The 16,763-nt window shown below is 36.6% G+C and overlaps 1 protein-coding gene across 1 annotated transcript; it reads right to left on the reverse strand.

Moving 5' to 3' along the window:
- Positions 1-1,115: 1,115 nt before the first annotated feature.
- LOC306877717 (coiled-coil domain-containing protein 12-like) lies at positions 1,116-15,702 on the reverse strand. Its single transcript, XM_079429652.1, has 7 exons — positions 15,559-15,702; positions 13,554-13,621; positions 4,100-4,179; positions 3,854-3,915; positions 2,568-2,602; positions 2,379-2,455; positions 1,116-1,776 (listed from the first exon to the last, which is right to left on the reverse strand). The coding sequence occupies exons 1-7, from the start codon at positions 15,640-15,642 to the stop codon at positions 1,697-1,699; spliced, it is 486 nt and encodes a 161-aa protein (XP_079285778.1). The 5' UTR covers positions 15,643-15,702; the 3' UTR covers positions 1,116-1,696.
- Between the last annotated feature and the right edge of the window lie 1,061 nt (positions 15,703-16,763).

Here is a 16,763-nt window from a genome sequence, read left to right on the forward strand (position 1 = left end):
ACATTGATTTTGAAACTTGTGAATCCATTAGAATCGTTAGGAGACGCGATTCATATATGAACAGATTTTTACGTGTACCCCTAGTTTTCTCTTCATCTTCTCTAAAGCAGCGCAGCATGGCCTCGCCCCCTTTGCTGCATGTTCCCGGGGGTGGGGTTAATCTGGGTTTGTGACGTCACAAACCCAGGAAGTAGCTCGTTGTAGTCAATACCAGCCGTTTTTGTAGGCATTAAACAGCCAGAATTTTAAAGTACAATATCTCCGTTTGCATTGAACTTTCAGCTTCGTAACTTTGCAGATATTGTTTATGCTCAAACAGCAACATTACATACTAACGTTAAAAAAGTGAAATCCCAATCAACCACCCCTTTAATGACATTAATTAGGAGTCGTTTAAAAGGCAGAGAGCTGAAACAAATCAGTTGAGCCCAAGTTCAAGATTACTTGCGATTCATAGATTTCACATCTGAGAGAGGCATACGTGCATTTTCGGTGCATACGTTCATTTTATGAATCACACATACGCATGTTTGAGAGATGATCATAAGATCGAATTTAGGATGGTTTCTGCGCAACATTTTATAAGTGATGCCTCTAAAACGGTGATTCATGAACTGGCTGATTCTTGAGTTATTTGATAACACTGATAAGGATTTGGATAAGAAACCATCTGCTAAAGATGAGAACGAATGCATCTATACTTCACAGCATATTGTGTGCAATAGCACCTCTTAGTGATAAGAATCAGATTTTTTGGTTTTGGCCCAATTGAGTGTGACCATGAAAATGTTACTCTTAAACATTAATATATATATTTTCATTATTAATTCGTAATAAACGTACAAACATACAACATATCAATATATTTAAATTGTATATGATTATTAACTTTCTAGGATGTTTAGGATAAGTTTACGTTTTAATGTGAAATGTCATTATTGGTCTTTCAGTTTTAGCCATGTTACAGAGGGAGGCGAGTTGTATGGACTTGTGCTGTCCATACAACTTGTCTTTTAACCAAAATCGTACAGTTTGTTTTCTGAAAATTTGCATCTTTTAAATCATGGCAGAATAATTCTAGAAAAAAACAATTATGACTGATTTAACCCTTCTTTAAGCAAAAATTGACTTGATTTTATTAAGTACTTGAATAGACTGGCTCATGTACACACACTAATTTATTCTAAATATCTTGAAGCCAGAATAATGCACTGCAGTTTTATCTGTACTGTTGTCCTCGATTATGATATTGTATTCTTCTCTGTAATGTGTCTGATTTTAGAACGCTCTCATATTAATGAGAAAGGAGAAAAATACAACATGAAAATATGAATTTAGCCCTGCTTTATCAGCATTCAGGTGAAGTGTACTGACATTGGAAAATGTTTTTATCATAAGGCCCAGAAAGGAAAAAGACAGAGTCAATTTAGAAAAGAAAGAACTGTTTACTTATAAACAAAATAATAATAAAAAGGAGAAAGTCGTCTTTGTGTACTCCATATGAAAACACCTGTATTCCTCTCTGTATCTCACTTTCTCTCACACAAACACTTCTAATCACCTGATCTGGTTGTGTGTGAATTCATGCTGAGCTCAGCATAAGAAATCCTTTTTAAACACACACTGTTATGTAATGAGGATTTGGGCAGGAAACTTCTAGAAAATCGGTTGTGAAGGGCCGCCATTCTCAACAGATTCAATCAGAGTCTCCCTCTTCTACGCCAGCTGCTCCGACCGCTCCAGCCAGCTCTTCCTCACTTCCCTTGAGCCGGTCACCTGTGGAATGACACAAATGCCCAAATATAAACAAGCTATGAACATCAAACATGCGTTTCACCAAAAACTCTTGTGTGCTCCATGTCTGATTCGGTGATCCATAAAATACTTGTTTTTAAGATATTACAGAATTTATTTAAATTGTGGGTTTAATTAAGAGACCAAACTAGTAATGTTAGGTCTAGTTTGTAGCAGAAGAGCGTACAGAGACAGGAAGTCCATATATGATGCCATTAAGAGACTTTACATCAAGCCCTGGCGGAGCTCAACGCAGAAAGGCTCTACAACTATAGTTTCAATATATTACTGATAAAAGAAGTGATGCAGAGATTGATTAATGCTTTAGTTATACATTGTACATTATATTAGTGTCCACACCAAAGGGACGTACTAACATTCTTCTTAAAAGTGTGCTGCAGTTGTCATCTGTCACTTTAAATGCTCAAGCTCTTTCAAGTTTAATGTTTTTATCATTTATCATCAGCTGGAAAAAAATTAATTTGTATCATTATCATTGTGTAGACTTGCAATTAGAACAATTATTGAAAATTTGTCATTATAGTTATCATGATCTGCCTTAGTCTCAGTCATGTCGTACTCACGTATAAGTTCAGCAATGGCTTTCTGTGTTCGCCTCTCTAATTTTTCAAGCTTCTTGGCAACGTCCCTCTTTAGATCCCTATTACAAACACACAACACAAGCATTAAATGAATGAAAATTTTAATTAAAATGGATCTCAATGAATATGATGCATGATTGCGTTTTAGCAGTAAATATTAAAGTTTTGTACCAGTCTGGTTTTCTGGGGGCAAGATTGGCCAGATCCTGAGAACAAAAGTCAAGAGTGAAAAAAAGAAAATAAGATTAGTTTAAAGTCAGGCAAGGGCTGGCCAGTGATTCTTGCACCGTTTGAGATGACACTGCCACTACAAAAGAAAATTAAACATAATGAGAAATAATGACAAGTAAATAAGTCTACAAATACAGAGCACACATACAGCGTAATCTGATTAATAAGCAAACAACTCCTGAACTGGTTCTTTCAATGAACTGTTCAAAACAAAACTCACAAATTATAGGTTTGAAGCTCCTACTTCAAAAAGTTGTTTTTGTACATTAATACTTTTATTTAGCAATGAACTAATCAAAAGTGAAAGCAAATCCATTTATAATGTTACAAAAGATCTATATTTTAAATAAATGCTGTTTTTTTAACTTGTCAGTAATCAAAGAATCCAGATTTATGGTTTCCAACCTTAATAATAAGAACTGTTTTTAATAACCAAGCACCAAATGCAAATATCAAAATAATTTCTGAAGGATCATGTGACACTGAAGACTGGAGTAATGGCTACTGAAAATGTAACGTTGCATCACAGAAATAAATTACAATTTAAAATACATTAAACAAGAATAAAAATTCTTGTTTAAGGAAAATATTTAAAGAATAATTGTAAAAATACAGGTACAAAGTCAATCACAAAAAAAATAAATAAAAAGAGAACATCAAGCAACAAGGCATTCAAGTCGATCAGTTATTTAATCATAATGAAGTGTAATTTAAGCATATTGCAACATCTAGGCTAGCCCACTTTCAGCGAAGTAAAACATTCAAAAAACAAATAAAACAAACCAATAAATCATTTAAATCATGGGGATGAACACAGAAACTAGCCTCATTATGAATCCTCTTATTAAATAGATGTCAACCTATCTGTAGTCTCTTAAGGCTGGAATACACGACACGATTTTTGCCCTGAATTTCCACAGATTTACAGTCTGGAGAAGTTGATGCTAGTTGGCAAAGGTCTGTAGATTTTAGTTGACAGAATCCATAGAAAATCGATTAACTTAACATGTTTTCTTTTTATAATCTGATCTCAAAAATGGAAGTGTGCTTAATGGGTACGTTTACCCTAAATATGGCACTGGTGACTTCTTTCAAAAACATTTAAAAAAATCTTAATTATTCTAAAATTTTGACTGGTAGTGTATATATTCAGGAACAAAAGGTGTTCTCCATATGGCATCATGTTTGAAAACTGAGACTTTGTATGAAGGGACCAATCCACTCACCACTTCCTCAATCACAGGCTCTGGGTTAGCAGCTTCCAGCTGGTCCTTGACCTTGTCCTCCACTACAGTAATATGAAACAAGACCAGTCAGACAACCTGGAACCCAACACCTGATCACCTGCTGTAACATTATCACCCAGCACTATCACTGAACGGTCCGTTTAATTTGCAGGTATAAACATTTGAAAATATAATTTAAAGGTACAGCCAGTAATGTGTCTTGCAGATAACCAGAAGTGTTCTCACCTGATGCAGGTTTTGCTTTGGGCACCTGTCGCTCCTTCAGCTCCTCGTCCTCTGGCATGTAATTCCTCAGCTTCAGCTCTCTGCAAACATAATTCCAGAATTATGTAATTCACTCAGTTATAAACAAGTGTTTTGTCACTGCCCCATTATAACCTACCAGTATCAAGGAGATACTGTATTACAAAGGCGATCACACAGGCAAACACAGGAAACCCCAGTAACCAGCAGGTGGCAGTACAGAAACTTTAGTTTGGACTGTCAGCAGCTGGTGCTGTTGGATCACTGAAACCGACCTGTGACAGTATCCAGACCACATTTGCTCACCATGCGTACAAAGCATCCCTTCATCCTTGTAGCACTAGCTAATTAGCATGTAGCACCTGACTGTGTCTAGGGACTGTTGCCACCCATCTGAGAGGAACTGAGACAAGCCCAGTTATGCCATCGCTCAACCGGCAGGTCTGTTAACATCTTTGCAAGTTACAACAAAATTGGCGGCTGGACGTCCAGGGAAGCATAGAGGGTTCTTCACAGCATGATCAACAGAAGATGCATGTGAAGGTTCGTATAGGAGACTGAGAACTCATTTTCATCTAATTGCTCACTGGTTTGTCTCCAGAGATGTGTGCCCATTTTGTCCTCAAAAAAGGGGCTACAGCAGGCCTACATTCATCACCACTTTATGAATAAATCATTTATATTTAGAAAAAAAAAACTGATGTCTACACTCACTTGTAATTAAGGTAAAATTACCTGGCGGTTATACCACATGACATTTGCTTTTCTTTAAAATGGTATAAAAGTTTTCAAAAACACATGAAACCTACATCAATAAACACGTACATTTAAACACAAGAACCTGATACATATATTGTTAAACTAGATTTTTGAAAGATGATTCCTCTTCCTAATTGTGGACACTCTTATTTGTCATTGACGAGACTACAGCAGGTCCACATTCATCACCACTTTTTTGTCATTTGGTCATTATGCCTTTATTTAGGGTTTATAACGTTATTATATAATGTTTGTCCTCCAAATCAAAGTTATGTGGTGCGACCAACATTAATAAAATGATATCAAGGACAATAAGTCAATTTTGCGACTTGTGTGACTTTCATGACAAAGCAAGGTTAAGTGCAACTTGTAAAATGTCATGTGGTGCAACTCTCCAAAAAAGATTAAATCAAAATAATTTTTTCCTTGAAAAATATTTTTAAATGTTTTGAAACATTAAGATCAGGAAAACATGTAATAACGTTTTACTTGATGGTTAAACCACCTGACATTTTTGAAGCCAATAAACTAGAAGTGTAGAACTTAAATATTAAGCATTATTTTAACTTATTTTAAGTGTGTATAAGCATTAAACTTTTCTTTAAAATGGTATAAAAAGTATAATGGTATATAAAATGGTATATAAAAGAAACCAACATGAAAAGAAAAAGTACACATCCTTTTAAACTAGACTTCCAAAAGATTATTTATTTTCCTTATCATGGACACTCTTATTTGTCATTGACCTGACTATAACAAGCCCACATTCATCACCGCTTGATCTATATGAGTGTAAGTGGAGTCAAACCATGTAATTAGATGGACTGGGACCAAACAGATTGTTCATGTCAGGCGGTGTCACTATTCCTTTTCAATACTCTTGGTGTAGGGTTATCAAAATAAAGCATAATGAAATGGAAAAACATGTCATCAAAAACAAAGCATTGTGACCACTACCTTAATAATACTCAATTTCGGGGGGATCACGTGACCCTTCGACGGCGATGCAGGCTTGAATCTTTCGCTCTGCTCACTTTGCCATATTTTGTATGATCCTGTCAGTAATATTTGAACCACTCTGCATTGGACCTGTCATGAGTGCTAAGGCAGACAAAGGGGATCGGAAAAGAGAGATTGAGCAATCGCCAATGAAGAAAAAATTCAGAGATTCTGCCATCTCCAGAGAAGACCTCGACGAGGCTATTGCTAGCCGCATCGAACTAGCATTTAAAGAGCAACAAAATACATTGAATTCGGTTGTGAATTTGGCAGTAAGAGAGGCGATGGACTCTGTGCTGATTCCAGCATTACGCGAACTGCGTGAAGACATAAAAGCGACCAACAAGTCTGTTAAAGAGCTAAGAGAGGAGTTTGAGACCATAACTACCGCGGCGAAGCAGACACGTGACCGCGTAGATTCTGTTCAAGCAGCTGCACGTGAGGATAGGAGGACAGTCACGGGCTTAAGAAATCAGCTGGAGCGACTCACCGAGAAGGTGACGGATATGGAGGACAGGTGTAGGAGGAACAATGTACGACTGGTGGGGCTGCCAGAGGGGGCTGAGGGATCCGACGCGGCTGGTTTCCTCAGAGTTAATATTTCTAAGTGGATTCCTTCCTTGAAGGGCCGTGACATTGAGATCGACCGGGCACATCGCGTGTATGACGGAGGGAGGGGCTCCGATCGGCCGCGCACCCTCATCTTCCGTGTACTGAGATGGCATGACAGATCAGATATCCTGAAGGGTGCTCGAAAGGCTTATCCGGTGAAATGCGCACAGCACAATGTCACACTGCTATTTTTTCCCGACTTTAGTCCAGCTACAGTGATCAGGAGAAAGGCATTTGGTCCGGTTCTGAAGAAGATGACGGCGCTTGGTCTCCAGCCCTTCCTCATCTATCCGGCCGTAATCAAACTACGGCACAAGGGGGAACAGAAAAGCTTCGATTCCCCTCAGAAAGCGGAGGATTTTATTAGCTCCCTGTCCCAGCAGAAGACGTATGCCGCGGCTCTGCGCGGGGGAACGGCGGCCGCTGTTTCTCCAGCCCGGGAGGAGTTTGATGGTCGGGATGAACATGGTCCCAGCGGCTTAGGAGCGGATGATGGCAGAACGGACATGGACGCTGACTAAACTTGGTTTTGCTTTTTTCTTCTCTCCACTCTACTACTGAGATATTGTTCCTAACTTCCTATATATCGGGTACAACGATCTCATTGCTGGCAAGATTGACACCCATTTTTTCTTTTTGGAGGGGACTAATGGGGAGTTGGTTTAATTTAAAATAATTTTTTCTGGCAGTACGAGCTTTTTGGGAGACATGTCCTGCGTTGGAGTGGATCGGTCACGAACCATCACTATTTTTTGTTGCTCAGTCAGACCTATGTTCTCGGTAATGTGCGGTCTGAGTTGTTCCTTGTTTAAGGTTGTAAGTTGTTCGTGTTTTTATGTGGTTTTTACTTTTTACAACAGACATTTATACTTTAATTTATTTTACCTTATTTTTAAAGGGATTTTCCATCTAGGAGGTTTGGTATCTAAAATACACGTCAACATTTACACGCTATATATTCAATGCATACTCTAAATATTTTATCACTAAATGTGAATGGGTTAAATTCTTCTGTTAAACGAACTCGTGTGTTAGAATATTTACATCGTAAATCTATTTCCTGTGCCCTAATTCAAGAGACACATTTAAAGCAATCCGACGTGGCACGTTTCCAGAATAAGTATTACAAATTAGCAGCTTTTTCCTGCGCTCAAAATAAAACTAAGGGGGTGCTTATTCTTGTTAACCGGAAGTTAAATTTAACAATTGAACACCTTGGTAGTGATGAGAAGGGTAGATTTGTTTTTATCCGATGCAAAATATATAATAATAGGTTAGCCTTGGTCTCTATTTACGGTCCGAATGAGACAGACAGTGCATTCCTTTCACAGATTTCCAAAACTCTGCTTGAGCAGATTGATTGCACTCTAGTGGTGGGTGGGGATTTTAATGCTGTCATAAATCCTGCTTTAGATAAATCTCAATCTGATACAACAGCCAATCCATCCTCTAAATTACTGAATAAATTTATCACTGAGCTTAACGTAATCGATCTTTGGAGAAGTCAGAATACTAAATCTAAGGACTTCACTTTTTTCTCTAATAGACACAAGACTTTCTCTAGGATAGACTACATATTTCTCAGCCCATCTTTAATTTCGTCTGATTCCTCCATCTCTATATTACCAATTTTATTATCTGATCACTCTGCTGTGCTATGCAGTGTTCCTCTTTCCGATGTTAAAGCCAAGTCCCCTAGATGGCGCTTTAACATATCATTATTAAGTAATCAGACTTTCATTACTTCTTTAAAAGAATATATTAAGGAGTTTCTTGAAATTAATATGCCCTCTGGTGTGGATCCTCAAAAACTGTGGGAGACGACTAAGTGCGCTATACGAGGTTTCTGTATATCTTTCTCTTCTACTCTTGCCAAAGCGAAAACCCGCCAGTTTACACAATTAGAAAATAAAATCCAATCATTACAAAACCTACAAAAACAACATTTTACGGAGCAACAGGCTACACAGTTGTCCTCTTTAAAAGAAGAATACGATTTGCTTTCACAATCAAAGGCGGAATTTATTTTACATAGGACTAGGCAAAAATATTATTTTGAATCGGAGAGACCTAGTCATTTATTGGCTCTTAGGTTGAGAGAATGCGAGTCGAAGGCATATATTAGCGCAATAAAATCATCGGATGATCAGGTCACCACAAACCCTGTGGCAATTAATGAAATATTTAAAGGTTTCTACACAAATCTATATAAAGCCGAAACAGATTTTGATGAATCCATCTGTAAGCAGTATTTAGATAAATTGGAACTGCCTCGGATCTCACAGATGGATAAAGAATCTTTGGAGGCCCCATTAAGTTTGGAGGAACTCCATGTCTCTTTAAAAAGCCTTCAGAAGGGCAAATCGCCGGGCCTAGATGGTCTCCCCCCAGAATTATATTTAGAAATTTGGGATTTGGTAGGGACACTTATGCTTAATTCATTTAATTTTGCAATTGAACATGGGGTATTTCATAGAGATCAAAAAACATCACTGATTTCATTACTTCTTAAAAAAGGGAAAGATCCATTAGATTGTTCCAACTACAGACCAATTTCGCTTATCTCATGTGATCTAAAAATGTATGCTAAAGTTTTTGCTTCCCGTATGGAGAAGGTAATTCATAGTCTGATCAAGGAGGACCAAACTGGTTTCATCAAGGGGCGTAATGCATCTGATAATATGCGTAGACTCCTTCATATTCTTGACTTTGCAGACTCCCACCCAACCCCTTGTGCAGTCTTTTCACTTGATGCAGAAAAAGCCTTTGACAGGCTAGAGTGGAATTATATGTGGGCAGTTTTGCAATGTTTCGGCTTCGGTGAACACTTCATTTCTATGATTAAGACATTATACCACTCACCTGCAGCATCAGTCATAACTGGTAATGTTATTTCCCCCCCATTCCCTTTACAGCGGGGAACGAGGCAGGGCTGTCCGCTTTCCCCCTTATTGTTTTGTCTATCTCTTGAACCCTTAGCACAAGCCATCAGGAAGTCTGAAGTATCGATTAAGATTCATGATCATAATCATAGTATTTCGTTATATGCTGATGATATTATTCTATATTTAGACCACTTTGATGTTTCAGTCCCTAATATAATTAAGGAATTTGATCATTTTAGTAGCTTATCAGGATATAAAATAAATTGGAGCAAATCTGCTTTAATGCCAATTAACAATATTAAAGTTAATTCTTCTATTCCCTCATTCATCCCTATTAAGGACTCTTTCACCTATCTGGGCGTTACCATATATAAAAACATTCATAAAATTGCCAGGGACAATTTTAATAATATTTTAGTTAAGGTCAAGAATGACATTCAAAGATGGAAGAATCTTAACGTTTCCCTCCAAGGAAGAATCTCCACTGTTAAGATGAATTTGCTACCTCGATTTAATTTTTTTTTCTCTATGCTACCGCTTTCTCCCCCTCCAGGTTACTTTAAGGAGATCAACTCCATAATTACGAAATTTATCTGGGATGATAAATGCCCCAGAATTAAACTTACCACATTACAACATCCTAATAGCGCAGGAGGACTGGCTGTACCAAATTTTGAACTGTATTATTGGTCGTTCCAGCTTAAGGCTCTTCATACTTTGGTTGATCCTCAATCCACAGTTTCTTGGAGAGTGATTGAAGCTGACAAGGTTAAACCAAATAGACTCCAAGATATTTTATTTACTGGCACAGGGAAAAAAGGGGATAATTATAAATTTGGTCCGGTTGTGGCCAATTCTATTAAAATCTGGAAAACGGTTGAACGTCGGATTGGAGGACCCTTCAAATTTTGTAATAGTACACCTTTATGGCACAATTTTAATTTTGTATGCGGAAATCGCCCATTTATCCAACCCTCTTGGTCTTCTTTAGGTGTAAACACGTGCGGTGATATATATGATAACCAAGGCCTATGTTCATTTCAGACGTTAAGAACTAAATTTTGTCTACCAGCATCTGCGTATTTTGTCTTTCTTCAATTACGTTCCGCTCTCAAAGCGTATGGCGTTCCTTGGTCTTCTCCCGTTTCCTCTCATCCTATGCGGGACTGGATTGCACCATCTGCTGGTCGGCCATCTGCTTCCTTAATATATAATAAGATCCTTGATTGCATTATAAAACCTCTTTCTATTAAAACTATTTGGAATAGGGAATTATCTGACCTTAATTTATCTGTCGACTGGGAGAGGGTGTGGTCTAATCTCAGTTTAACATCTAAAAATCTGGCGCATCGTCTTATTCACTTCAAAGTCATTCATAGAGCATACATAACTCCTTACAAAAGATTCAAAATGAAACTACAATCAAATTTCAACTGCCATATATGTAATACTACATCATCGGGTACTTTTCTGCATATGTTTTGGGAATGTCCTATCACTAGCAATCTATGGACACATGTAAACCTGGTTTTATCATCCTTACTGAAAATTGATTGGTCAGTTAACCCAAGTTTGTGTCTTCTTAATGATGATTCTGGTCTTTGTATAAGTTCGATGCAAAAGAGAATGTTGTTTGCTGGTTTTACAGCTGCGAAGAAGACAATAATACAGAACTGGTTTACACCGCATATGTGTTGGAAAACATATTGGATCCGTAGCCTCTTGCAAATAGTGTCTTGTGAATGTACAACAGCACGAATCAATGGAGCCAAGCCTTCTACCATTGATGCTTGGCAGTGCTTTCTCTTTGAAATACGTGACTGTATGGAGGAGTGACTTCTATGGGTTTCTTTTTTCGGTCCTTCCTTTTCTCCCTCCTTTTGACTGGACTTTGAGATGTTGAGTATGTGTCTGTTGTTTTATTTTATTATTTTATTTTATTTTCTTAATATATTGTTGTTTTTTTATGTTGTGTTATGTATGAAAAATAAAAAAAATGTTGATAACAAAAAAAAATAATACTCAATTTCACAGCCAAACCCCATCAAGGCCTTGCAAAGCTGCACCAAATATTATGACCCCAAACAAAAGCATTGAAGGGTTTTGGAAAAACACTCAAAACAATAGACTGAAACAAAGAGCTGGGAGCTCCTCCCTGTCCTCAGCTTTCCTGAAAAGACTTCCTGACCACCTGCTGGAACAATACAAGACCACTGGCTTTCCTCATCTACAGTAGAGCGGCCAAACAATCCAACACTTTCAGAATGTCAACAGCTGTTTGTCAAACTCTAAGTGAGCATTTCGAACATCCTGGAGTCCTGAATAATTTGTGACCAATGGACTGAGCAAATTGGCTAGAACAGTATCCTGTTTGCTAATTTAATTACATACAGAAAGATGGATTAATGCTCAAGGGAAAAGCTCTTGTGTTCTTGAAGTGCTCAGAGGGACGGAGCTGAATTGAGGGCCTTGACAGTTTGGTGGAAGGTCTCTCATTTCTCAGAGCTTACAAAACAACCGAGGGGACCATCATCAGGCTTCCTTCAACCTAAAATAAGCAGGAGTGGTACAGTAAATCCTGACTGCTGACAAAACTCATTCAGAGAGAACAGAAATAACAAATATGATGTGGTAGGATGGGTTGCTTTGCTTGGGAAAATTCCAACTCAAGTTGGACATTTGACATTTGTCCTACTGCTTCAGCTGCAACTAAACACTATCTGGCACAGGTGAAAGGCTGAGCTGCATTCAAAAGCTGAGCAGATATTCATTATCTGCCTCACCTCACTTCAGAATTTTGACAGCTTAAATAAAAAGACCAAGCTGTTGCCCAATAAAAGTGGATGTTTCCACTTATTCAGTATGGAACTCAATAAGCAGAAAACACAAAGTACACTACTATTCAAAAGTTTGTGACATGTAAATTTTAAAAAACTTATGTTCACCAAGGTTGCATTTATTTGATCAAAAATACAGTAAAAGTAATACTGTGAAATATTATAACAACTGCTTTCTATTTAAGTATATTTTAAAATGTCATTTATTCCTGTGATGGCAACGCAGAATTTTCAGCATCATTAGTCCAGTCTTCAGTGTCACATGATCCTTCAGAAATCATTCCAATATGCTGATTTGCCAACAAGAAACATTAGCATCATCAGTGTTGAAAATGGTCAGTTTTGTTGTGCTGCTTACTATTTTTGTGGAAACTGTTATACATTTCTTCAGGTTTTGACGAATCATCAAAATTTGTTTTAAAAATTCCGTTACTGTCACTTTTGAATGAAAGTATTAATTTTTAAGGTATTAAAATCTAAGCTCATTTTTATTCATTCTGGATTTATTTTATCATAAAAACAGATCATTAAATCCCCTCTATGACTAGTTTATTCAATGTTTTTTTTATTATTATTACAACAAATTTAATTGCAATAGAAACTGGCACTTTGCTTTTCTAAAGACAAGTAGATTATCTGTCAGGTATAGCAGCAACGGAAGCGTTAAAACAACAAGTGTGCTGGGTGGTGAATCGCCTCTCATTGTTTCTAAACTGTGTTGCCATTTTAATAATGCATGTTTAAAGAGACACACCTTGAAACATTCTGCCCGACAACCTCCAATATCACCTTCATTTCAAAAACCAAAGTTAATGCCTTATAGCCACAAAGTTACAGCCTAATGTTGGTCCAAAACTGCATAATTTTCTTCTAAAGGAACATGAAAGAAGACTGTCATACAGGTTTGGAAGGACGTGAGCTCAAGTAAATGACTTTTTTTTATGTGGACTATTACTTTAACATGTACTAAGGGAGACGTAATCCAGATATTGGGTGATGATTGTTTAGGAACCTTTGCAAACTGTCAATGCCAAACACCTCTTGAGCTCAGGGAGGGAAGTACAAGGGCTCTGTGAATCGGAATGTAAACAATGGGGGAAAAAAGAAAAGAGCTTGAGGCCTTGGCTTGAGCCTGAAATAGAGCTGAGAGCAAGAGAGACCTTTACCTCACAGCCCTTCTTAAGATCATGTAAACAGAGTACAGCTTTATTTATTGTCCATTTACAACAGGTAGTCTATTCAACAAGGACCTATTTGGTTCTAAATGATAGAACTGAGAATTTATTTTAGTATCCTTATGTATAAATGGCACTAGATTTTATATCTTTGTGGGGGTTTTTTTACCTGTGTCTGTCCTCTGTCTCAGAGTCCTCCAGAGCTCTTTTTCTCTCTGGCTCTCCATCCTCTGACGCCTGTCCATTTAGTAAAAAAAAACAAAAAAACATCTAGTTAATATAAGCAAAGAGACAAAATCCAAATGATGCTCCAAAACACGAATAAGATTAAGATACAATGAAGCACAGGAAAGTTCTGATGCACAAAGAAAGAGCCAAAGCTCTACTGTGCACGTTTAAGGAAACAAAAAACTAAATATTCAAACAGGGTTAAACGGAACTTCTAAGCTAAACTAACAACATCTGTGGCATGCCGGTGTTCTGAAATATTCGGTGTCTGAGATTTTCGGTGACGCTGGGTGGAGCATACATGAATATTCATGAGTTTCCTGTTTCGCGTTAAAGCGCCACTGAAAATATCGACTGTTTTCAGAATAAAAATGCTTCAAAGTGTGATGAAGTTCAGCAGGTATTCAGGCTACTGTTAATTTAGGCACAATAGTTTGTAGATTGTGTCGTATGTTATGTTGAATTATTACAGCTATTAATTTGTTGGTGTGCCTGAGGATACACTCCAACTTACTGAGCCAACAAACATTGTTGTTTATGTACCAAATTTATTTTGACAATCTTTAAAACTGTTAATAACTGATATAAATGTATCTTTGCTGTTGTTGACAAAGTTTCAGTTGTGATCATTCTGTGGTGTTTCTTATTGTTTGCTCAGTTGGTAGCTTATATAACATCAACCCAACTTTAGTAATAAAAATTCATGTTTTTGTAATATATTTAAATTGTAATATAAACACTTAACACAGTGTTAGAAACATGGCATGATAAAATATAAAATCATTATGTGGCTAATTAGCATTTATGAATACAATAAAGACAGCATGTTATTTTGGTTCTAGTTTTAATCTAGCAAATGTGCGCATAGAAAAGACAATATAACCTAACCCCTCCTCTATTTCTATTCTATTATATTCTATTGACTGAATGGCTAGATGAGTGGTGCACACTGGACACTGCTGGTTTCTGTTGTTCTATTACACGATAAGAGAGTGGATTTTTTCCTTTAAGATTGAAAGTTAAATTCAATGTCTTGCCAGGCACTATATCCTCAGGAAGGAAAGATAATTTATTTAAACTCATGCACAGACGCAAGCATTGCACAGATGCGTGAAGACCTGGGTCTATGCCTTTTGAATGAATCAGGTTGCTCTTCATTATATAAAAAAGGGATGATGTATTACATGTGATAAAGAATATAATGTCACCTTGATTACCTTCCACAGAACCTCTGGATAACAATATCCCCACACACCAGACAAGGTAGCAACTTGGGTATGTTAGATTATTATTATTATATATAAACACTACAGTGTATTTTAAAGTTGCACTATCATAGTCACTCATGTGTTGTAAATCTTATATTGTTTAGATTGCATGTGGTACCACTGGGACTGCATAAACAGGCCAAGTTTGGAGGCACATTTTATTTGTCTGGGATGTCAAGGCCCTATTTAAAGTGTTTAACTTTATATGTCTTGTCCACATACACATTTGTACATAAAACGTAACATCTTTTGAAATCCTCATTAATTGTGTTGATTATTTCTTTATTGTGCAAGTTGCCAAAACTGTTTATATGAGTTTACATGAGACAAAAAGCTTTAACTAGACTAAACTGGTTTGCTGTTCAAACTTTTAATCAGTGTAACTGAATGTAGAGGAGTCACTGAACTAAATAGGAGTTCAGTGACTTGTTACAAATTAGTGAAAAACAGCATTTGTTTAATGGTCATTCAAACACAAAATCAATTGAGGCGTAACTTTTTTTTAAGTTAAACCTTCTTCTTTGGATAATAATAAATGTATTTAAAGACAAATGGTTGAACAGTCAAGAGCTAAAATTATTAGAATGCATCTTTACTGTTATGCTAACTCGCTAACTAAAGCATGTTAGCCCGTGAGCGCTAATATCTTAAAGAAATAGCATTTATTATCACACTCACTTGAAGTTGCCGGTCTCGTATAGCTTTTAATCTTTCTTTTCTTTTTAAAGCTTGCTCTTGTAAAGAACCCACAGGCTTATCCATGGTGAAAATAAAGCATGGGTAAGTTAGCCGGATCGATGAATCTGTTATCTGTTATAGTCTGTTCAGCGCTTGGTAGAAGAACACCGAACACATCGATTACTCAACTTGTCAGACTTGAACATAAATAAACTAACGGTAAAATATGTAAATAATATTTGTATATAGCCTACTATAATACAATGACAACATAATTATAGTATTACATTCCTTACTATATAATAAAAAAGTTAAATATAAATAATAAATTAATCTGTGCATATAGAATGATTGTAGGTCTATTTAGATCATTTGATTATAGTGACATATGCAGGATTTCGGATTTTTGTGAGTTTGATGATGACTCTGATATGTGCAAGACTTTAATGTACGCATGATCTCAGATTAGTAGTCTGGATGTGCATTATTTGTTTTCTATAGCCTAACGAAAAATCTAAAATATTGTCATTTTTGTAGGCCTACTCCAATATTATATAATTTTCTTTTTTCCATGAAACACAAAAGATGATTGTGGAGCTTCTGTTTTTCACACAAAGAACGTGGATGGTGATATACAGGCTACATATTTTAGCTAACACGGCTAATGAGCTAATAATTTCATGTTTGTACTGGAAACCGATAAATGACTGATTTACACACACACACAAAGAAAAACTAAGCACTTCTAAAAAAAATACAATACAATAAAATCAACAGTTTACAACTGCATATAGACTTTAAAACATGATAATAGTAAAATGTGTAAGATAGATAACCAACATGCTACTATGCTCTGGTCTGTTTAAAAAGCCTAAGATAGAACAAGTAACATTTATAAAGATTGTGCGGATTTAAGTAATGAGCAACACATTTTAATACATGAACACTCATAGCTCTATGCATAAAATAAAAATTAAATCAAAAATAAATTCAGAGATCGCAACTCATCTGAATAGAAAAAAATACCCACACAATTTCCCCAAACAGGCGAACAAACACCCTGAACATGACATGGTGTGGAATGTAGGGCATTGCAATGGCAATACAGCTGCCTCTAGGTCCATCCTCTTCCCAGTGACCAAACAGTCACAAAGATGCACTTAGCAATGGGATTAATACAAATGGTGCATTATGACCCCCTCTCT

Source organism: Barbus barbus (genome assembly GCF_936440315.1).
Source record: "Barbus barbus genome assembly, chromosome: 12".
NCBI classification, from domain to species: Eukaryota; Metazoa; Chordata; class Actinopteri; order Cypriniformes; family Cyprinidae; genus Barbus; species Barbus barbus.